Below are 21929 nucleotides of genomic sequence, written 5' to 3' on the forward strand. Positions count from 1 at the left end.
TTGCCAAAAGGACCTGAACCAACCCAAGAATTGGACATTTGACCTGCACTGTATAAGGATATTGCAGTTGGTGGTTTTTTTTGTCTGTTTATATACATAAACTTAAACGTATATATATACAGCTGTTGTAGTTTTTTCTGAAGCGAATAAAGTGAACATAGCAAAGTCATATACATCAACATAAAGCATTTAATCAAGTGAATCATGCCCAGTGGAAACATTTTCATCCTTTTTGTAAATATCTCACCTAATTGAAAATGTTTCAATAAAACATTGCTAATTGTTTGTACAATAAAAAACGTGTACTGGGATAGAGAACAAAAGCAGTGGCTGTACTTTCAGGTTGCAGTGTCGCACTCCAGCCAGCCAGGGGCAGGAGAGCACCACACATGTGTTCACAGACCGAGTAGCACAGAGGGAAACAAGCGTGCGAAGCTGCGCTCATTCCTCCTTATCGTAGGCTTCAAGACACGCACTCTGTGCAAGGTGGAAGTAACTTTTATCCTTCAGAGAAGAGTTATAAACAACCCGGAATATATAGCTGGTCAAAAGTCTCACAGCAAACGATAACCATGTCGGCCTCATCGGCGAAAGTCAACAGAAAGGAGAATTCAAATCACGACGGAGCGGAGGAGACCTCTGGTAACGTTAAGGAATGGCGGTTATCCTGTTCAACGCCATTTTCATTTGTTTATTGTCCTTTTGTTATTTGCTTGTGTAATTTGTTTGGTAGTTTAGAATAATGTATGTTGACAGAAGAACAGCTTAATGTACATTATGTTGCATTTAACATTACTCATTGGGGGCAAAATACTGGCGTGCAGCTCTGTAGCATGATAGCACAAGCTAACTATGTAGCCAGCGTGAGAGGTTAGCTAGCCATTAGCTTACATGAGCTACTAGTTCAGACGAAGGTCTGTATTTGCATTGCTTTAAGCTTAATTTGCAATAATTGTTTATATACACTGTGTGCATGTCTGTTGTAAGGAGGTGACGTAACTGATGTAATCGCGTGCAGCTGCGCGGCTCCTCATAACGTTAAAGTTGTGATGCAGGAGCTCCTGCACGAGTTTTTCGCCCCACTACTAGCAACTTCAACTATCTCAATAACGTTCGGTTATCACGTTTCCACTGGTCAAGAAAGGCCGATCACTGCCAGCGTGATTAGCTGTTCAGTTAACAGACCATGCTTGTGAGTCTGGCTTTGTGTGCAGGAGTAGATGAGCAAAATGTAAACAAGTGCGACGGTTTCCTTCAAAAGGCTTAAACATCTCTATCTGTTGTTGATATCCATGCTGACATGTGTTGAATTGTAGTAAAGAAGATTAGTGGACATTACAGAATGATAACATCGGAGAGATGAAGATAACATTTTGCATCGAGACGTCGCTAAGCCCCTCATTCAAACCAGGCCGCCTTTAGAAGCAACAGGAAGCTACACACACACAGGCGTAAATCGGGCTTTATGCGTTCCAAAAACAACAGAATTTATTTGGAAAATATATTCAATAAAATATGATATTCAGATGTATTCTACTCGACACTAGTGAAATATAGGTATTTTAGCTTAACGTTGAGAAAAATGAAACTAGAATTTCCAGCATTCTGATTAAAGGCTTAGGTAGCGGTTTAAGCAGGAAGTGTATGTAGTTGTGTAAATGTTATAACAATAAACCCCGGAATGTTGTCCTCATTTCTGGGCAACATTTTCTGTAAACTTTGGCTAAATAAAGTCGTCATTTCAATTGACCAGATGAAATGGATAAGGATTTGTGCTCTGTGGCTAAAATTGGGAAGTATCTATCTATATTTTTATTGAACCAAATGTCTTTTTATTTCTCCCAAATAGTGAAGTAGTTTGTCATTTTGTTTGCCGAGATGCTTGACAGTTGTAAAATCTGATATTTTATTTTAACCTGTTTTTACATTTTGTTAATATATGTTTAACTACAATTAGACCAAGATATTTGCTGAGTACGATATATTATGTAACTATGTAACGTACGTTATATGTAAATAATGACTTTTATGCCATTTTATACCACAATGCTTTCATTAATGATAGACTTAACCAAAGTGCAAAAATAATAAAGTAAATGTATTACATTTATAAAGACATTTTCCCAGTGCTCAGATGCTTAAAATGAACATTTTTGTCCACAAGACATTCCTCCTTGAAGTTTCAAATAGTTTTCCTTTTCTTTTCAGAAAAAGAGCAACAGGAAGCAATTGAACACATTGATGAAGTACAGAATGAAATTGACAGGTGAGTTATCCTCTTTTTTTTATGAGTAAAGAAATATTGTTGCGTGGAGAGGGTTTTCTTACAGTTTTGTCTTCTTTCTCCTCAGACTGAATGAACAGGCAAGCGAAGAAATTTTAAAAGTAGAGCAGAAGTACAACAAATTACGCCAGCCGTTCTTTCAGAAGCGATCAGAACTCATAGCCAAAATCCCAAACTTCTGGGTCACAACATTTGTCAACCATCCACAAGGTAAAGTGTGTGTGTGTGTGTGTGTGTGTGTGTGTGTGTGTGTGTGTGTGTGTGTGTGTGTGTGTGTGTGTGTGTGTGTGTGTGTGTGTGTGTGTGTGTGTGTGTGTGTGTGTGTGTGTGTGTGTGTGTGTGTGTGTGTGTGTGTGTGTGACCTTAAGATCTCCCCATCAGTGGCTACTTTCTGGATGTATTCCACTCTGCTGTTGAATGTGTTTCTGATTAGCGCACAGAAAGTGTGGTGATCAGCAGCTCACAGTGTCTGATCTGTAGTTTCAGCTCTTCTGGGTGAGGAAGACGAGGAAGCACTTCATTACTTGTCGAGGGTGGAGGTCACTGAGTTCGAGGATATCAAGTCTGGATATAGAATAGATTTTGTGAGTTTTCACATCAAGCTTTTATTTGAGATTTGAATTGTCATGCATTTCATAGCTAATGGCATGCTTTCTTTCCTGCAGTATTTTGATGAAAACCTGTACTTTGAGAACAAAGCCCTCTCCAAAGAGTTTAATGTCAACGAGAGTGGAGATCCTGTTTCCAAATCAACGGAAATCAAGTGGAAAGCTGGAAAGGTTGGTTTGCATTTTTCTTGAGATTGTGTATCTGATGTGAAAAATAATACCATGATCTGTCATCTGTTACAACAACCTCATTAACCAAGAGGGGGAAACTGAGTTAATAAGTCCACTGAATTCTATTTCCCCTAGTAACAATGTGGTGCTACACTTCACCATTCACCTTTTAGTCCTCCCAATGTTGGGCTTGCTTAATGTTTTCGGTCATTTCACATGTAACAATGGCTCCTATTATTATTCTAATAATGTAACACTCTTGTCCAAACACGTTTCCTGCTCAGGACCTAACGAAGCGAAGCGGCCAGACGCCGAACAAAGCGGGGAAGAAGCGGCAGCATGAAGAGCCCGAGAGCTTCTTCACCTGGTTCACCGACCACTCTGACGCCGGCGCCGACGAGCTGGGAGAGGTGATCAAAGACGACATCTGGCCCAACCCACTGCAATACTACCTGGTAGGCTGAAATGTCCCGCTCCAAATGTGATGGCAAGAAGAATGACATTGTAAATACTCCTGGTAAAATGTAAGGTAATCATTAGTGCGTTATACAAAAAACAACAAATCTGGACTGTTAATTTGACACCTTTCAGATTAAAAATACCCTTAACTAGTGGTGTTTTTACTAGTCTTTAACATAGCTGCAGAGTCAGTGAGGGCCAAGCTCCAAACTGCATCCATACTGTTAATACTGAGGCATCGAGCTTGAAAGGATCGTTGTTCCCAAGGTCCCTGACATGGAGGATGAGGAAGGTGATGATGACGATGATGATGACGAGGAGGGTCTGGAAGATATCGACGAGGGGGAAGAAGAGGATGGTGAAGATGAGGATGAGGATGGAGAAGATGGCGAGGTAAGGATTCTATAAATCAGAGCGAATCTTAGTGTGATCTGTGACTGTGTTGGCTGACACTTCCTGTCCCCATTTTTTAAATCCATTTTTTTTTTTTTTTCAGGACGAGGATGATTAAAACGTTAAGCGGACTACAGGAGTAGTATAGGGGGGGTTGTAAAAATACCACACAAAACATCTTTTTCCTGCGTGTCGTCAGCCTCCCATCCTCTTCCTCTGCAGCCACAGCCTGTGCATAATGCATACACAAGTAGGAGAGGGGTCATTTACTCATCCAGTCTCCCCCTTTATTGTTTCTCTACATCGCCCAAAGACCTGCGAAAGGATCAAACTTTTTTGTAACATTCTGCATGTCATCCTACGTAGATTTCAAATACAGCGGCTTGCAAAAGTATTCACCCCCCTTGGCATTTTTCATGTTTTGTTGCCTCACAACCTGGAAGTAAAATGGATTGCTTGTGTTTGCATCATTTCATTTACAGAACATGCCTACAACTTTGAAGATGTGATGTTTTTTATTTATTGTGAAGCAAACAACAAAAAGGAGAAAATAACAGAAAACTTCAGAGTGCAGAACTATTCACCCCCTAATGTCAGTACTTAGTAGAGCCACCTTTTGTCCCAATTACAGCCGCAAGTCGCTTTTGATAATTCTCAATGAGCTTGCCACATCTTGCCACTGGGATTTTTGCCCATTCCTCATGGCAAAACTTCTCCAGCTCCTTGAAGTGGGATGGTTTCCGCTTGTGAACAGCAGTCTTCAAGTCAAACCAGAGATTCTCAATTGGATGGGATGTGTTGGGTTTCCGCCAGACATAGTGTTTCCCTTGGTGGCCGAAAAGTTCAATTTTAGTCTCATCTGACCAGAGCACCTTCCGCCATACACATGTCGAACGCATGCCTTTTGGCAAACTCAAAACGTGCCTTCTTATTTTTAACACTAAGTAATGTTTTTTTCTGGCCACTCTTCCATAAAGCCCAGCTCTATGGAGTGTATGGCTTATTGTGGTCCTATGCACAGACACTCCAGTCTCTGTTGTGGAACTCTGCAGCTCCTTCAGGGTGACCTTTGGTCTCTCTGTTGCCTCCCTGATTAATGCCCTCCTTGGCCGGTCTGTGAGTTTTGGTGAGCGGCCCTGTCTTGGCAGGTTTGTTGTGGTCCCATGTTCTTTCCAGTTGAAGATTATGGATTTGATGGTGCTCCGGGGGATCATCAAAGATGTGGATATGTTTTTATAACCCAACCCTGATTTGTATTCCTCAATAACTTTGTCCCTGACTTGTTTGGAGAGCTCCTTGGTCTTCATGGTGTGATGCCTCTCACTTAGTGGTGTTGCAGCCTGTAGGGCCTTTCAGAAAAGGTGTATTTATACTGACAGATCATGTGACACTTAGATTGCACACAGGTGGACTTCATTTCGCTTATTATGTGACTTCTGAAGGTAATTGGTGACAACAGAACTTTTTAGGGGCTTCATAGCAAAGGGGGTGAATACATATGCACATGCCATTACTTAGATTATTTTGTGCAGATCCATCACATACAATTCAGATTAAAAACATTTAAATTACAGGTTGTAATGTAACAAAATAGATAAAAAGCCAAGGGGGGTGTATACAGCAATTTCTATGTAAAACATGAAAATCAGTTTCTGTTGTGGGTTCAATAAAACATAAGCCATGGTGCGGTGATAACTAAATCATAGCATCCTTAGCCACTTCTATAAATGTATATTACAGTATATCCAGTGGTGGCAAGACAAAGGCTTGTTAGAAGTTGCATTTTCCTTTTGTGACTTGTGCCACTTTTCCACCAACCCGAGCTGGAGCTGGAGCCGATAAAGATCTGTTTTTTCGTGTTTCCACCGCACCGGCGCCGGCTTTAAGCGCCGAAAAACCAGATCTTTCTGACCCCACTCGGCTGCCCGGCAAGATCCAATACGAACCAATACGTCACGCTTACTTCGGAGGGGGGAGATTAACCTGAGCAATAACAGTTCATGGCGAGTACATGTTGTAACAAGCAGTAGCGCTGAGCAAAGTGACAAGAACGCGACCACACACTTCTAAACACACACTTTATAAAGCCAGGCAACACTAACCAGGTCAGTGTGATGCTGTTTGTTTTACCTTACTATAATCACCATCCGTTCTCTGTTATTGATCATTGTGAAGAGCAGGCACACGTTCTCCTGTTGTTTTGTATTACTGCAGCTATCTGATGGAATCAATATATGGGCTACACAGGTTGCCATCAGAAGGAAAATCAGAAGGAAAACTACGCCGGTAAAATATGCCTGTAGAAAACGGCTTATGACACAATAGGATAGCAAAGCAGTCAAGACAGTCAGAGTAGCCTCGCTTGCTATGCTAACATCACCTGTCTAATGCCAGAGACACTTTCATAACAACGTTGTGATGCCAAACGGCGTCAATTCAGACTGAAACACATTCACTTATGTGGAGGGGGGTTAGGCATCAGCTGCTCGTGTGACAGTCAGACAGTGAATGTGAATCGGTCATAAGAGGGCACGTAAACGGTTACGTCATGACGCAAACGATGACATAATGACGCAGCTCCACTCGGCCTCTGAGCGGTGGAAAGCATAGACTGTATACAGTCTATGGTGGAAACACAAGGGGTGCTAGAGGCTAGAACCAGAAAATTGCCAGAAAAAACAAAAGATCGGATCTTGAACCGAGTCCGGTTTGGTGGAAAAGGGGCATTACTGTTATAATGGAACTGATTGAAAGCACCAGCTCGTTCCTTCCAGCCGTTCTAAATGTTCTGAGATATCCGTGTATCTTAGTAAAACACTTGTTCATTGTTCCGTTTAATTGGGAGGTATGGGGGGGTCTTCTGTTAAAAACAATTATCTTGTTTTCAGACACCCGCAGATGATTTGAAATAAACATTTTTTAATTTTTTTTTTTTTATAGAAACAACCTAAAGACTTAATTTTGAGCTTAACCTGACATTTTGAGATGGGGGAGAACGCGCGTTCTGTGGAATCCTCTGAAGAGCCTACAGTGTTTCTTTTGTTCACATTAAATTAAGTGTAAAATAAATAATTATACATGATTGGATTAGTTTTTTGTTTTGTTGTTGTTGTATATGAACTTTTGGCAAACTAAACCGTTTCTAGTCCCTGCAGTCTGCAGTGGGTCCAGCAGATAATAATCTTTGACTGTATTCAGATTTTGTGAATAAAAATGATGGATGCTTCAGGCTCTCTATTGTGACCTTTGTTGTAAATATGTGGCAGTGGTTTAGCCTACACATTTAAAGAAAGGAGAAATATTCAGAGAGCACAAGCCTTAGTCTGCTATAACTGTTGAAAACACCAAACTTGTTACATTTATGGACAATGTTCATTGTTGCTGTGAAATAATCCCCATATTCCATACAACTGCTTAATTTAGATTGACATCAGGGGTTGTGTTGCTGTCCAAATATCGACGTTTAGTAGGATACAGTATAGAGAACAAAATCTATTCAGACATGATAAATGTTATTCTACAGAGTTCCATTGTAGAGTATTATATCTGGAAAAACAGGTCATGCTTAAGAGGTGCACTATGCTGTTGACAGGATAGCAACAGGCTGTGGAGGTGAGTATAAATAACACATGTAGATCTTACCTTACTGCACAACAGGACTACTGACCTTACAAGAGAGTACATGGAGAATGAAATCTACAAAAACAATTTATCAAAAAAAGAAATAGGACCATCACAAGTATTGATCACCTTGTGTGTTCTTGAAAAACATGGACTAGGGGAACATGTTATAACTTTGTTTACTATACATACACACAGGACATATGCAAATGTATTAAAAATACAGCCTTTGACAGATAAACTGAACTCTTGTGTTCACATGTTTGACTTTATATTCAGGAAGACCAAAGTTTGATCAGGCGGGACTTTACCGGAAGTAGAGACACTTTCTATTTTATTGACAGTATTTTAAACTTACAGTTTACTACAGCTTGGTGGAGTGTTTTGAACATATATAATCGTGAAGGGTTGACTTGATGTTTTTGTTATGTCTAGATAAAATATAATACGTCGATTATTCCATATAAAAATGCCAATATGGGACAACCTTTTTTCGAGGAGAAAAGCGGAAGTGGATGTGGGATTTCTCTCTTGACTCGACAATCTCTCGGTAACCAAGGTAACGCTAGTTTTGTGGAAATTGTCTCGAGCGTTTAGCTGCCGGATGTTGAGAAAAGTGCTATTCTGTTTTACCGGCATGAGTGCATGCACTTCATACATATGGTAGTTAATGTTAATGGTTTAAATGTTTTTTAGCTAATCACTAGTATGTTTACGGACGAAGCCCTGGACTCAGTGAGTGTGCAGTCTCAGTGGAGGATATCCCAGCAGTCCGCGCAGGAGTCGGTATGTCTGAGTGCCTGTTAGCATCACTCACACTGTGTGTCTGTTAGCGTCATCCACACTGTGTGTCTGTTAGCATCACACACACTGTGTCTGTTATTATCACTCACACTGTGTGTCTGTTATTATCACTCACACTGTGTGTCTGTTAGCATCACACACTGTGTCTGTTATTATCACTCACACTGTGTGTCTGTTAGCATCACACACACTGTGTCTGTTAGCGTCATCCACACTGTGTGTCTGTTAGCATCACACACTGTGTCTGTAAGAATCACTCACTCTGTGTGTCTGTTAATATCACACACTGTGTCTGTTAGCATCACTCACACTGTGTGTCTGTAAAAATCACTCCCACTGTGTGTCTGTTAGCATCACACACACTGTGTGTCTGTTAGCGTCATCCACACTGTGTGTCTGTTAGCATCACACACACACTGTGTCTGTAAGAATCACTCACACTGTGTGTCTGTTAATATCACACACTGTGTCTGTTAGCATCACTCACACTGTGTGTCTGTAAAAATCACTCACACTGTGTGTCTGTTAGCATCACTCACACTGTGTGTCTGTAAGCATCACTCACACTGTGTGTCTGTTAGCATCACCACACTGTGTGTCTGTTATTATCACACACTGTGTGTCTGTTATTATCACACACTGTGTGTCTGTTAGCATCACTCACACTGTGTGTCTGTTATCATCACGCACACGGTGTGTTTGTTATTATCACTCACACTGTGTCTGTTATTATCACACACTGTGTGTCTGTTAGCATCACTCACTGTGTGTCTGTTAGCATCACTCACTGTGTGTCTGTTAGCATCACTCACACTGTGTGTCTGTTATTATCACACACTGTGTCTGTTATTATCACACACTGTGTGTCTGTTAGCATCACTCACACACTGTGTCTGTTATTATCACACACTGTGTCTGTTAGCATCACGCACACTGTACATGGTGGCTGTTGAATGCCTTTCTGAAAACTTAATGTATTCTAGAAATGTACAGATTGAACTCACAGTAGTTAGCATTGGCAAGCTGACATGTAAGGTCCAGGTGTTGCTCAGAAATAGTCTGAGGGGGAAGTTACTTCTTCAGCCACCATGCACAACATGAAAGAGGTTTCCCCAAAACAACTTGTTACTCTAGGCCAGGGGTGGGCTATTGCAAATAAATAATGGATATTTTTTTTATTTTCTCGAGAATTTCTTCAAAGGATGACCTTCTATCTTGAAGTTTGAGATGATACTGCCACACTAAAATAAAAACAAACTTTGATATTATGTCAACTTTGATGTGCTGTCCCCTCTTCCCTGGAGGCGACAGTTCGGCCACGGAAAACTAAATATGGATAAATCCAAGAAAATAAAAGTAACTTAGAATAAGTTTAATCCTGCATATAGAATCCTTTGCTTTTACTACCAACAATGCTGGCTGACCTGTATGCTTGACATATTGTGAGAAATAAGCAGAAACCATTTGAAAATCTAGAAAGACATTTCCAGAACAGCACAGCACTGCTTCTTTTGTTATACAGGTACAAATAGCAATAGACTTTTTTCTTAATTATTTATCTTTAAGTACATTTGTATGATTAGTGTAACTATGTATAACTGTGTATTAGCTCTGTTATCAAATATGTTTAGGGGCTCCAGACAAACTTTATTTGTTGGCAGTAAAAGGCAAAATGGCTCTGGAATATGATGTGTTAAATGAATTTATCAGACTCACATTAATGTCTATACGTAATAACTTGCGGGGCCAAAAGTTGCTATTGACATTACTCTATGATTAACATCGTATTTTGTTGGCATTTCAGAGAGGCTGTCAGACTCGAGCCGTGCACAGAGCTGAGGCGCAGGTGCAGGCGGGGTCCTCCTCCACCTGCTCCACCCAGACAGAGACACAGCCTCAGAAGGAGCTGCCTCTCCAGGCCGGGCTGGAGCTGCCCGGCCTGGAGCACTTCCTGCAGCGGGTGGAGGACACTGTCGTTAGAGAGCTAGTCAGAAATTCCAAGAGTCACGCCTTTGATGAGTTCCAGGTGAACTGGGAGGATCACAGTCAGCAAGTGAGTAGGAGCCCTGAGCAAACCCTATGTGTGTTAATTTCATAGGAAGGGGACGGCCCACCAGCCAAAGGAGAATCTGATGTTCCTGAGGACTTTACCTTTGAATATTTTCAAGCATGTCTTTTTGGACACAAGGTGGGGTTAATCTTCTTTGTATGACCCTGTTCTTCATGTTTGCAGGTTTCATGCCTCCATTTCCTTCAACATCCCTGCGCACAAGAGAGAGGTCTTCATGTAACCAGTGTTTCCTGGAACTGCACAGGTTCAGTTATTGCCTGTGCCTACGGTCGGTATGTTATATATTTATGTATTTGGATATATATTGTTGTTGTTCACATGTTGACAAAATACAGACTGCTCACAGTCTAGCCATAGAACCAGGCAGATATAAGAACACATGGCTGCCACAGTGTGGTGAACTGCTGTGGAAACAGGGCAGCCCTTCCTCATACGTACGTAATACCCAAAACTTCAAACCTGTCTGGAAATAATTCTCCCCAAAATCATATAATAAGTCCTCAATTATTTGAAAAACACAAAGAAATATATACTCATGGAAATGGAAGAAAGCTGCATTCTGGGAGGACAGTTTGTCTCATGTTTTATATGATTTTTAAAAATTACTTAATGCATTTCTAGTTTAAAAGTATAGTCTTTTACTTGTAGAGGAAAACTGTTATTCTTGTTTTTGTTCAAATGGTTATGTATACATGTCCGTATTGTACAAAGCTTTGGAAATGCTGTGTTTCATTATGTTCATCCCAATAAAGCTATTTGAATTGAATTGTTGACACACCTGTGTGTCTCGCATCTCACTAGAGTGTCTTACTTTCAGGAAACAGGAGTGTTTTTCTGTTGTCATTTGTGTTGCTCAGTTTGGTTGACGTGTGTGTTTTTGTTGGTCAGGATTGACGATGGAGACTGGAGCACTGAGAGGTCGTGTGTGTGTACGTGGAACCTGGAGCGCCGCAGCCTGAACCCCAAACAGGCTGATCTGGTGATAGATGTTCCCACAGCCGTCACCGCTCTGTGCTACCACCCCGAGCAGCCCGCCCTCATTGCAGGTACACACAGTCTGAACCAGACTGTCATACATATCACGCTTTCAACAAAGCTTCATGGGGCTCAGCAGAGAAAGCAGTCCTCTTCCAATTGAGAGTCGGTGGTCAGAACCTCGGCCCTGCTCCTAGCCATTAGTGTGAGAGTGTGTGTGAGCAGGATCATTGCTCCTGATGAGCAGCTGGCAGCTTGAATGTTAGCCTCAGCGTAACTTTGTGTGGCTTTAGTTGTGAAATGTTCAGAATGGTCACTAAGTGTTGAAAAGTTCTGTGTGAATGCAGTCTTTTTTTCATTTATGAAAATGATGTTTAGCTGGTGAAGAGAGGAGATTTTATTTGTCCAAAAACTAAACAATTTATACCAACTGAGATCAGATGCAGATGAATTCAAAGCAGAGTACACAACTGGATATCATGATGGTGTGGTTTTCCTTATTCCACTATAGTTTACATGTTTTCACTGCCTCAGAAACTGTGTATTTTTGGCTTGCTATGTAGTCAGGAAAATCACAGAAAAACAGCTGGTGCTACTGAACCTATGTGGGAGGGTGTAGCATGGGCAAGGGAGGAACACAACTTATGTCCACTTTCATAGAAATGTCCTTATTGGCATTTGTGCTTGGTCATGTGGTGACGAAATAATTGGAACATTGGTTTACATCATGACTCAGCATTATCCCAAGATGCACTCCCATCAGATACATAACCGAAGAGCTGATTTTATTGTGTAACATATTTGAATTGGTCAATTACCTGGGGTAAACACACGGTTGTATGAACCGTCAATGAGAACTAAAGAAAGTGTGTGTGTGTGTGTGTGTGTGTGTGTGTGTGTGTGTGTGTGTGTGTGTGTGTGTGTGTGTGTGTGTGTGTGTGTGTGTGTGTGTGTGTGTGTGTGTGTGTGTGTGTGTGTGTGTGTGTGTGTGTGTGTGTGCGTGTGCGTGTGTGTGTAGGGGCCCTGTACAGTGGAGAGGTGCTGGTCTGGGACACCAGCCGGACTCTGGACCCAGTGCTGGTCCAAACTGGGATGTCAGTAGACAGCCACAGAGAGCCTGTGTATCAAGTTAGTACACACTCTCACACTCACACACACACACACACGCACACACACTGTGTGAGCTCAATCTTTGGTACCAGAGGTTTGTTGTTTGATACCAGAGGACAGGGCTAGAGTCCTGATATTTGTTCTGAGAGGCTTCAGCACAGCTGCAGTCTGAAACTGCTGACATTGGAAATCCATCCATCCATCTTCTCCCGCCTTTCCGTCAGGGTCGCGGAGGTAACAGCTCCAGCAGAGAGCCCCAAACTTTCCATTCCCTGGCCACATCAACCAGCTCTGACTGGGGGATTCCAATACGCTCCCAGGCCAGCGAAGAGATATAATCCCTCCACCTGGTCCTAGGTCTACCCCTCAGTCTCTTCCCAGGTGGACGTGCCTGGAACACCTCCCTAGGGAGGCGCCCAGGTTGCATCCTCACTAGGTGCCCGAACCACCTCAACTGGCTCCTTTCAACGCGAAGGAGCAGCGGTTCTACTCCGAGTCCCTCCCGGATGACTGAACTTCTCACCTTATCCCTAAGGGAGATGCCAGCCACCCTGCGGAGAAATCCCATTTCGGCCGCTTGTATCCGCGATCTCGTTCTTTCGGTCATGACCCATCCTTCATGACCATAGGTGAGGGTAGGAACGAAGATGGCCCGGTAGACAGAGAGCTTTGCCTTCTGGCTCAGCTCTCTTTTTGTCACAGTGGTGCGGTAAAGCGACTGCAGTACCGCTCCCGCTGCTCCGATTCTCCGGCCCATCTCCCATTGTTCCCTCACTCGAGAACAAGACCCCGAGATACTTGAACTCCTTCACTAAGTAAGGCTTCATTCCCTACCCGTAGTGGACAGTCCATCGGTTTCCTACTGAGAACCATGGCCTCAGATTTGGAGGTGCTGATCCTCATCCCAGCCACTTCACACTCGGCCGCGAACCGATCTAGTGAGTGCTGAAGGTCACAGACCGATGAAGCCATTAGGACCACATCATCTGCAAAAAGCAGTGGTGCAATCCTTAGCCCACCGAACTGCAGACCCCCTCCCCCACGACTACGCCTCGAAATCCTGTCCATGAATATCACAAACAGGATTGGTGACAAAGCGCAGCCCTGGCGGAGGCCAACCCTCACCGGAAATCGGTCCGACGTGCTGCCGAGGACCCGGACACAGCTCTCGCTTTGAGAGTACAGAGATTGGATGGTCCTGAGTAGAGACCCCCTGACCCCATACTCCCGCAGCACCTCCCACAGTATCTCCCTGGGAACCCGGTCATACGCCTTCTCCAAATCCACAAAGCACATGTAGACCGGATGAGCATACTCCCAGGCCCCCTCCAGGATCCTTGCGAGAGTGAAAAGCTGGTCCGTCGTTCCACGACCAGGACGAAAACCGCATTGTTCCTCTTCAATCTGAGGTTCTACAATCGGCCGGACCCTCTTTTCCAGCACTTTAGAGCAGCGATACTCAACCCGCGGCTCCTTTAAGACTAGTTGTGGCTCTTTTAAGTCCCACAAAAAAAAAATCTAAAAAATCTTTAAAAAACGAAAAACAAAAACATTGTCAGCAGAATTCATCAACATTTCATTATCACTCACAAGTCATGTCTATTAAGCCGCCCCCCCCCCCCCCATCCCTCTGAACAACCAATCACAAATGATTTCAGGTTTCCCGCTCTGATTGCAGGTGCGCGAGATAATTGCTCCGTCACACTGGGAAAACTAGCATACAGCACTACGCAAAAATGGCAAAGGAATATAGGAAAAGAAAATATGAAGAGGAATATCGAACATTTAAAGAGGACTGGGAACTCGAGTTTTTCTTCGTCTCCACCGGTTCGGGAAAATGCATCTGCCTGCTTTGTGACAACGTCATTTCACAATTTAAAAGGTCCAATTTGCAGCGCCATCACGACACAAAACACCAGAAGTTCAGCACCGACTTTCCGAAAGGTGGCGAGCTGAGGGCGGAAAAGCTGGCGAGAATCAAACAGAACCGAACTGCTCAAAAAAACGTATTCCACACTAATACGAGTGAAAGAGCGACAGAGGCATCCTACAAAATCACACATGAACTGATGAAACAGATGAAGCCATATACTGATGGAGAAATGGTGAAGGATTGCATACTGCTGGCTTGTTCAACGTTGTTTCCTGAGAAAAAAGACCTGGAACGAGAGGCAAAAAAAATTCAACTGTCGGATTCTACTGTAGCTAGGAGGGCATCAAACATTTCAGAGAACATTACACATACTCCTAAGGACAAACTGTCATCCGCTGAGTTTGTCAGCCTTGCAATGGACGAAAGCTTGGATATCAATGACACGCCACAATTACTCATCTTTATCCGAGCCATCAACAGTAAGTTTGACATTACAGAAGAACTGCTTGACATGGTTTCACTGGAAAATGGAACAACGGGCATTGAAATAAAAAACGCTGTGCTGGAAACATTAGAAAAGTTTAACATTGGACCAGAAAAAATCACAGCATTCACAACAGATGGCGCACCGGCGATGCTTGGTAAGAGGAACGGAGCCGTGGCTTTGTTGAAAGAAACGCTGAAAAACGGCGGGGTTGCTGCTGAGGGTATTTTCTCATACCATTGTATTGTGCATCAACAAGCCTTGTTTGCTAAGTTCAAATGTCTGAATGAAGTGATGGCAAATGTAATCGAAGTGGTTAATTATATCAGGGCCACCTAAATCAAGAAACCACCTAAGTTTTAAACTGCTGTGTGAGGAGTTTAACACTCACTATGGAGATTTGGTGTTACACACCGAGATCAGATGGCTGTCTAAAGGACGTATGCTTGCACATTTCATGGACCTGCTTGAACCCATGAAATCCTTCTTTGTCGGCCAAGAGGAGACTTCCCGATTTTCCTTTTTGGATGATAAAGAGTGGGTGCTGTCTGTTGCAACCGAAACAGATTGAGTCTGCAGCACACAACAGAGGCCCTTCGGATCGCCGTTTCCAGCGCAGAGCCCGACTTCAAATCACTTGTGCGGCAGAAGGAGTGTCAGAATTCACATTGAGTGTGAAGTAAGTACAACATTACTCTTCTGACAACCCCTGCTGTCTATAATCTGCTGTTATATGGACTGTGATGATCAGTAAACATGCTGTCTGTTATCTGTTGCTGTAGCAATGTGTGTTTTGTGGTTGCATTGAAAATAATAAATCAGTTATTGCACTGTACATTATGCTTTTCATTCCTTAGTAACATATTACTATTATCCATATTCTCAACTGCATAATGCTTTCAGGGAGGAAAGGAGCGTTTTTGGATTGTGGCTCCTGATTAGGACAAGGTTGAGTACCACTGCCTTAGAGTAAACTTTCCCGGGCAGGCTGAGTAATGTGATGCCTCTGTAATTGGCACACACCCTCTGATAACGCTTTTTACTCCAGCTCCGCCTCTAACATGGAGGGCGGAGTTGTCGGATTCAGGAGTTCCTCAAAGTGTTCCTTCCACCGCCCTAACACACTATCAGTTGAGGTCAACAGCGTCCCATCCTTACTGTACACAGCTTGGATGGTTCCCTGCTTCCCCCTCCTGAGGTGTCGGACGGTTTTCCAGAACAACTTTGGTGCCGACGAAAGTCCTTCTCCATGGCTTCTCCGAACTTCTCCCACACCCGCTGCTTTGCCTCGGCCACGGCTGAGGCTGCTGCCCTTCGGGCTCGTCGATACCTTGCAACTGCGTCAGGAGTACCCAGGGATAACATATCCCGAAAGGCCTCCTTCTTCAGTCGGACGGCTACCCTGACCACCGGTGTCCACCAGGAGGTTCGAGGGTTACCGCCCCTTGAGGCACCTAAGACTTTGAGACCACAGCTCCCCGCCGCAGCTTTGGCAATGGAGGCTTTGAATACCGCCCACTCTGGTTCAATGTCCCCAGCCTCCACAGGGATGCCTGAAAAGCTCCGCCGGAGGTGTGAATTGAAAGCCTCCTGGACTTGGGACTCCTCCAGACGTTCCCAGTTCACCCGCACTACACGTTTGGGCTTACCAGGTCTGTCCAGAGGCTTCCCCCGCCACTCAACCCAACTCACCACCAGATGGTGATCAGTTGACAACTCCGCCCCTCTCTTCAGAGTGTCCAAAACATGCGGCCTCAGGTCCGATGATGCGATAACAAAATCGATCATGGATCTTCTGCCTAGGGTGCTCTGGTACCACGTACACTTATGAGCATCCTTATGTTCGAACATGGTGTTTGGTATGGCCAATCCATGACTAGCACAGAAGTCCAGTAACAAACCACCACTCCGGTTCAGATCAGGGGGTCCGTTCCTCCCAATCACGCCCCTCCAAGTGTCTCCTTCATTGCCCACGTGTGCGTTGAAGTCTCCCAGCAAGACTAAGGAGTCCCCTTCAGGAGCCCCATACAGGACTTCTATCAGGGTCTCCAAGGAGGACTGTTGTGTGTGCATAAGCACACACAACAGTCAGAGTTTTCCCCCCCATGACCCGCAGGCGTAGGGAGGCGACCCTCTCGTCCACTGGGGTAAACTCCAACAAAGCGGCACTCAACCGGGGGCTTGTGAGTATCCCCACACCCGCTCGGCGCCTCACACCTTGGGCAACTCCGGAGAAGAATAGAGTCCAACCCCTATCCAGAAGTAAGGTTCCAGAGCCGACGCTGTGCGTAGAGGTGAGCCCCACCAGATCCAACTGGTAACGCTCCACCTCCTGCACAAGCTCCGGCTCGTTCCCCCCCAGAGAGGTGACATTCCACGTCCCCAAAGCTAGCTTCTGTCTCCCGAGTCTGGTCCGTCGAGACCCTCTGCTTTCACTGCCACCCTTCTGGCAGCGCACCCGACCCCATCGTTGTTTCCCGTAGGTGGTGGGCCCGCGGGACGGGGAAGCGGAGGTGTTGCCCACGTTGCTTTTTCGGGCTGTGCCCGGCCGGGCTCCATGGCAAGCCCGGCCACCAGACGCTCGCTGACAAGTCCTCCTTCTGGGCCTGGCTCCAGAAGGGGACCCCGGGCTTCCTCCAGGCCGGGTATCCTCGCTTTCATGTTTGTTTGTCATGAGGTCTTTTGAACCAATCTTAGTCTGGCCCCATTGGAAATGACTTTTATTAATATCTGTGTGTGTGTGTGTGTGTGTGTGTGCGTGCGTGTGTGTGTGTGTGTAGGTAGCCTGGGTGCCCCTGCAGAAGAAAGGGGAGTTTGGGGTTCTCAGCGCGGGCTCAGCAGGACGGGTGCTGCTGTGGATGGTGGACTGGGAGCAGGCCCGGTTTGTTCTGAGCGCTGCCTATGCCTTAGTGCCACAGCAGCTTCCACACAGCAGCGACAGCAGCTTCAAGGTGAGCCTCAGAGTCAGAAAAACTCAGCTGTTCAACTAACGTATGCTTCTATCAGATCCAGCAATATAAGAATTCTTTTGAAGCTGCAGCAACAGGAGACACTCCCCTCCGTATTATAGCTAGCTCACACTGAAGAAATGGGCACATAAAAGGATTGCTGTTAATGGGAACGTGAAGTCATTTATTTCAATAAATATAAATCTTTGGTTAATGCATGTTTAAATTAAGTGTTGGCATTTTACACAGCACAGATATGAAGGAATAAAGCTCACACCATCCCAGAGTTATTATTTTCAAGTTATTCCCAACCCCCCCCTGTGATCTGCAGAGAGTAACAGGGCTCCTTGTGTCCCCAGGCCCGGGGCAGCAGCACTGTGGGGATCACCTCCCTGGCTCTGTCCCCCTGGGACCCAGACACGTTCCTGGTGGGCTCTGAGGGGGGGCTGCTGCTCAGGTGCTCCTTTTCATCCCAGAAGCCCGCCGCTGTGCCCTCCGAAGGCCAGAGTGTGACCCTGAAGGCCCCCGCTGTCTTCCTGTTCAAGCACCGCAGCGGCCCTGTCCACTCCATACACTGCTCCCCCTTCCACAGGTCCCAGCTCCACCACCCCCCCCCCCCCGAAACACACCATCATGTCAGAAGTGATCAATGTTTTACAGATACTGTGGTGACTCAGTGCTGACCTGAGTGTGTGTGTGTGTGTGTGTGTGTGTACGCTGTCTGCAGGAACCTGTTTGTGAGTGCAGGGACTGACGGCCTGGCCAACCTCCACTCCCTGCTGCAGGCCCCCCCGCTGTTGTCTCTCAGGGTCTCGCACTCCTACGTGTTTCAGGTGCAGTGGTCTCCGACCAGACCTCTGGTGTTTGCAGCAGCCACCGGACAAGGTACAGAACACTAATGTAGGTTCAAAACAGGGGGGGCAGTATTCTCATTGTTTGATGGGTCCATTTCAGAATAATATCTCTGATATGTTTTATAATGATTGATCATTAAAGTGTTCTCAGAGCTGGTAAAGGTGCAGCTAGTTTGAATGGTTTTGTATACTGCAGGATAGCTGCTGGATTTACTCCAGGTGAACTAAAGTCTGATTTAAGGGCTGATTATATTTACCATCATTAATCCTGATCTGAAAAGTAACTAAAGGGATTAAATACATGTAGTGGAGTAAAAGTACACCATTTACCTCTGAGTAGTAGTGGAGTAGAATACAAAGTATTTCAAAATTGTACTTAAGTACAGTACTTGAGTAAATCTACTTAGTTTACAAAACTTGATTTACTCATCAGATCAGGAAATAGACTCTGATAAAAGTTGAGTATGAGCCAGCCTGTTATTGCTCTGCTACAGTATATGTGACTAAAGGTAGAATGTAGGATGATATTCATCTTGTGATTAAACAGTTAATCAGAGCTCCCAGTCTCTGTCTGTCTCTCAGGTGAGGTGCAGATATTCGACCTGGGCCGCAGGTCCCTGAGGCCGGCAGCCATCATCGAGCATGGGGGGGCAGACCAAGCTGCAAGCTGTCTGGCCTTCAACCATCGGAACCCCCACCTGCTGGCTGTGGGGAGGACAGACGGGAGCATGGGCATCTGGCAGCTGAGCCACGATCTGACGGAGCAGGGCCCCCGAGAGAGTATCCAGCTGGAGCAGATAGCCAATCAGGTGGCAGAATAACACGCTGCATTGGACTGATGTATATGAACTGTCTTCAAGACAAAAAAGGAAATAAAAACAGGAGGAGGATTCCAGTTCTAACCAGTAGCGTTTATTAAAGCACACTGCAGTTGTTGGTGTTACGGACAACATTAGTTTGACTATAAGGTTCATCGAAAGCACAAGCTAAATCAGCTAAAAACAATCACATTCAAATGTAGACGGATCCACTATGCTATGAGAAGCACACCGAGTTAAAGGAGAGCAGATAAATAGAGGACTGACAGTTGTTATAGTGAGTATTCCTAGTGCCACAGTCATGCAGTATCAGCCGTGTTCGTGTTGAAGTGTGTGGGAAAACGCATCCCGATCGGTCCCTGGGGGGCGGGGATCAGTTGACGAAGAGCGAGCGGGTGAATTCAACGAAGTCGAAGGCTGTGGGCAGCTCGCGGCCCTTACTGTCCAGGTAGGGCTTCATGTGTGACAGGCAGTAGTCGGCCTGCTCCTTGGACAGGTTCTGAAAGAGAGAGGGGACTGTTAGAGCTGCAGGGAGCCCCCACCCACGGATCCACAGAGAGAGCAGAACACATCCCACCTGGTACAGCTCTTCTTTAGTGACGTAGGGTTTGGCTTCTACGCTGAGCGCCCGGAAGGCGCTCTCTATCTCCTCACTGGACTTAACGTTCTCCGTCTCTCGGCTGATCATGAAGGCCATGTACTCCTGCAGTGACACGTTGCCATCCCTGCACACACACATTCCTCTGTTAGAATCTGAATGACTCGTCCCACAGAGGGGAGACTTACATTGTTACAGCAAAAGTAAAGAGCCAAAAATAGCTACATATCAATGAAGAGGGATGCATCAAATATTAAAGATAAAAACAGAAATTACACAAATTACAATTTACAAATGACACATCCAGTAACGATATTTAAATTAAAATAAGTATAGCATGTAACAGGTAGTGCACACATCACTGATCCTGACCTGTTGGGATCCACAGTGTCGAGTATGGCCTCAAACTCCGGGTCGGGCTCTCCCTCCTCCACCATGGGCAGGTCGTAGCCCAGCGAGCGCAGACACGACTTGAACTCCTGGTGGTTCAGACGGCCCGACTTCTCCTTGTCGAAGTGCCTGCAGAGGAACAGGAGGAGGATCAGACCAGATACAGACTGTCAGGTCCAGACATATTGTCATAGACGGCATATTTCATCAGAGTGTTCCTGGATCTAATGAACCCTGGTCAGGTCACTCACTTGAACATCATACTGAACTCCTTCAGAGCCTCCTCCGTCACTCCCGTGGTGTTCCTGAAACAAAGATGGAGGAACTTGAGCTCCAGCAGCATGATGCTGTTTTACATTTGGTAACAGCAGAGGAGGATAAGTACCTAGATATTTTACTTAAATAAATATAGTAATAAAACATCTTAGAAATAGTAAAATAATAGCTTTAAACAGATCATTTCTTTGTTTTATAATTATTAATTATCCATTGATGTAAATGCTCACATGGATTATTTAAATGGCTATACTGCTGAATAGCTTAACCCATAATAATACATAATGATTCATTGGTGGATATATATTGTGTATTATAGATCCATACCTGCAAAGTTGCTAACAACTCAATTTGTAAAAAATATATATATAATGGAGGAAAAAAGGACAAATTGGACTCCAAAGTGTAATCAATAAAAGTATAAAGTAGCATAACATGAGTATACTTAAATGGAGTACAAAAACCTCCAAATTGGACTTAAGTACAGTGCTAGAGTAAATGTACTTAGTAACATAGCACCACTGAGCTGGAGAGTGTGTGGTAAGGGTGTGTACCTGGCCTGGATCTGCTGCTCCAGGTTGTGCTGCATCCTCATCCCCAGCTGGTCCAGCTGGTCCCACTGCTGGGCCAGCCCCACCGTGCTGTGCTCTGTGTACTTGTTGTCCAGGATCAGCGCCTCCTCCATCGCTGCCCCCAGGTCCTCGATCTTCTTCAGCTGGCTGCGCATGGCCCGGATCTCCTGGTGCTTACGCTGCGCACACACACACACACACACACACACACACACACACACACAGATGAACAAAACGTGCCACATGTGGTTTACCCTTTATCTCAGCTCCCAATCCAGCAAACTGAAGTCCTGGTCCATGACTGCACGTCCTGGGAATACTGGGAATGACACCATGCAGCAGTGATTGGGGCTCACCTTGGTGGCCTCCAGCTGGGACTCCAGGGTTCCAGACTCTTCCACCATACACGACCTGCCGGCAACACACAGTGACATCAGAGAAGAGGCAGCAGAGCCGGACACACTGTTGGTATTAACTTTAAAGACCTAAACTAGTTTGCTACCATGACGACAATTAACTTCTGAAAATAAAACAAGCTGCTTCTAGAGTGTATCATTTGGCATTTGTTGCTTTCTGACATTTAAATGTGCTGCTGTGCTGTCTTAACTGCCACAGAGCTG

At 44.8% G+C, this 21929-nt stretch overlaps 3 protein-coding genes across 8 annotated transcripts in view; 2 read left to right on the top strand and 1 right to left on the bottom strand.

Moving 5' to 3' along the window:
• Window positions 1-388: 388 nt before the first annotated feature.
• Window positions 389-7143, top strand: LOC134868504 (protein SET-like). Its single transcript, XM_063889693.1, has 8 exons — window positions 389-642; window positions 2209-2266; window positions 2352-2494; window positions 2765-2868; window positions 2950-3063; window positions 3348-3518; window positions 3790-3915; window positions 4019-7143. The coding sequence occupies exons 1-8, from the start codon at window positions 573-575 to the stop codon at window positions 4031-4033; spliced, it is 801 nt and encodes a 266-aa protein (XP_063745763.1). The 5' UTR covers window positions 389-572; the 3' UTR covers window positions 4034-7143.
• A 257-nt stretch (window positions 7144-7400) lies between these two features.
• On the top strand, window positions 7401-21839 carry dync2i2 (dynein 2 intermediate chain 2). 2 transcript variants are annotated; one of them, XM_063889137.1, is made up of 10 exons: window positions 7401-8095; window positions 8233-8322; window positions 10145-10393; window positions 10574-10683; window positions 11300-11457; window positions 12405-12514; window positions 17634-17804; window positions 18161-18393; window positions 18529-18686; window positions 19238-21839. In XM_063889137.1, the coding sequence occupies exons 2-10, from the start codon at window positions 8245-8247 to the stop codon at window positions 19474-19476; spliced, it is 1506 nt and encodes a 501-aa protein (XP_063745207.1). In that variant the 5' UTR covers window positions 7401-8095; window positions 8233-8244; the 3' UTR covers window positions 19477-21839. The 2 variants fall into 2 exon arrangements, with proteins under 2 accessions (XP_063745207.1, XP_063745208.1); XM_063889138.1 differs by having other exon boundaries at window positions 18529-18701; window positions 19238-19372.
• sptan1 (spectrin alpha, non-erythrocytic 1) overlaps window positions 19546-21929 on the bottom strand; it is a 34793-nt gene continuing 32409 nt past the window's right edge. For all 5 annotated transcript variants that reach the window (XM_063889136.1, XM_063889135.1, XM_063889134.1 and 2 more), the window contains 6 exons: window positions 21666-21720; window positions 21292-21488; window positions 20713-20766; window positions 20444-20590; window positions 20051-20198; window positions 19546-19972 (listed from right to left, as the gene is read on the bottom strand). In XM_063889136.1, coding sequence (XP_063745206.1) covers window positions 19847-19972; window positions 20051-20198; window positions 20444-20590; window positions 20713-20766; window positions 21292-21488; window positions 21666-21720 — 727 coding nt within the window. In that variant the 3' untranslated portion in view covers window positions 19546-19846. The remainder of the gene's footprint in view (window positions 19973-20050; window positions 20199-20443; window positions 20591-20712; window positions 20767-21291; window positions 21489-21665; window positions 21721-21929) is intronic.

This window comes from Eleginops maclovinus, chromosome 8 (assembly GCF_036324505.1).
Source record: "Eleginops maclovinus isolate JMC-PN-2008 ecotype Puerto Natales chromosome 8, JC_Emac_rtc_rv5, whole genome shotgun sequence".
Lineage (NCBI taxonomy): Eukaryota > Metazoa > Chordata > Actinopteri > Perciformes > Eleginopidae > Eleginops > Eleginops maclovinus.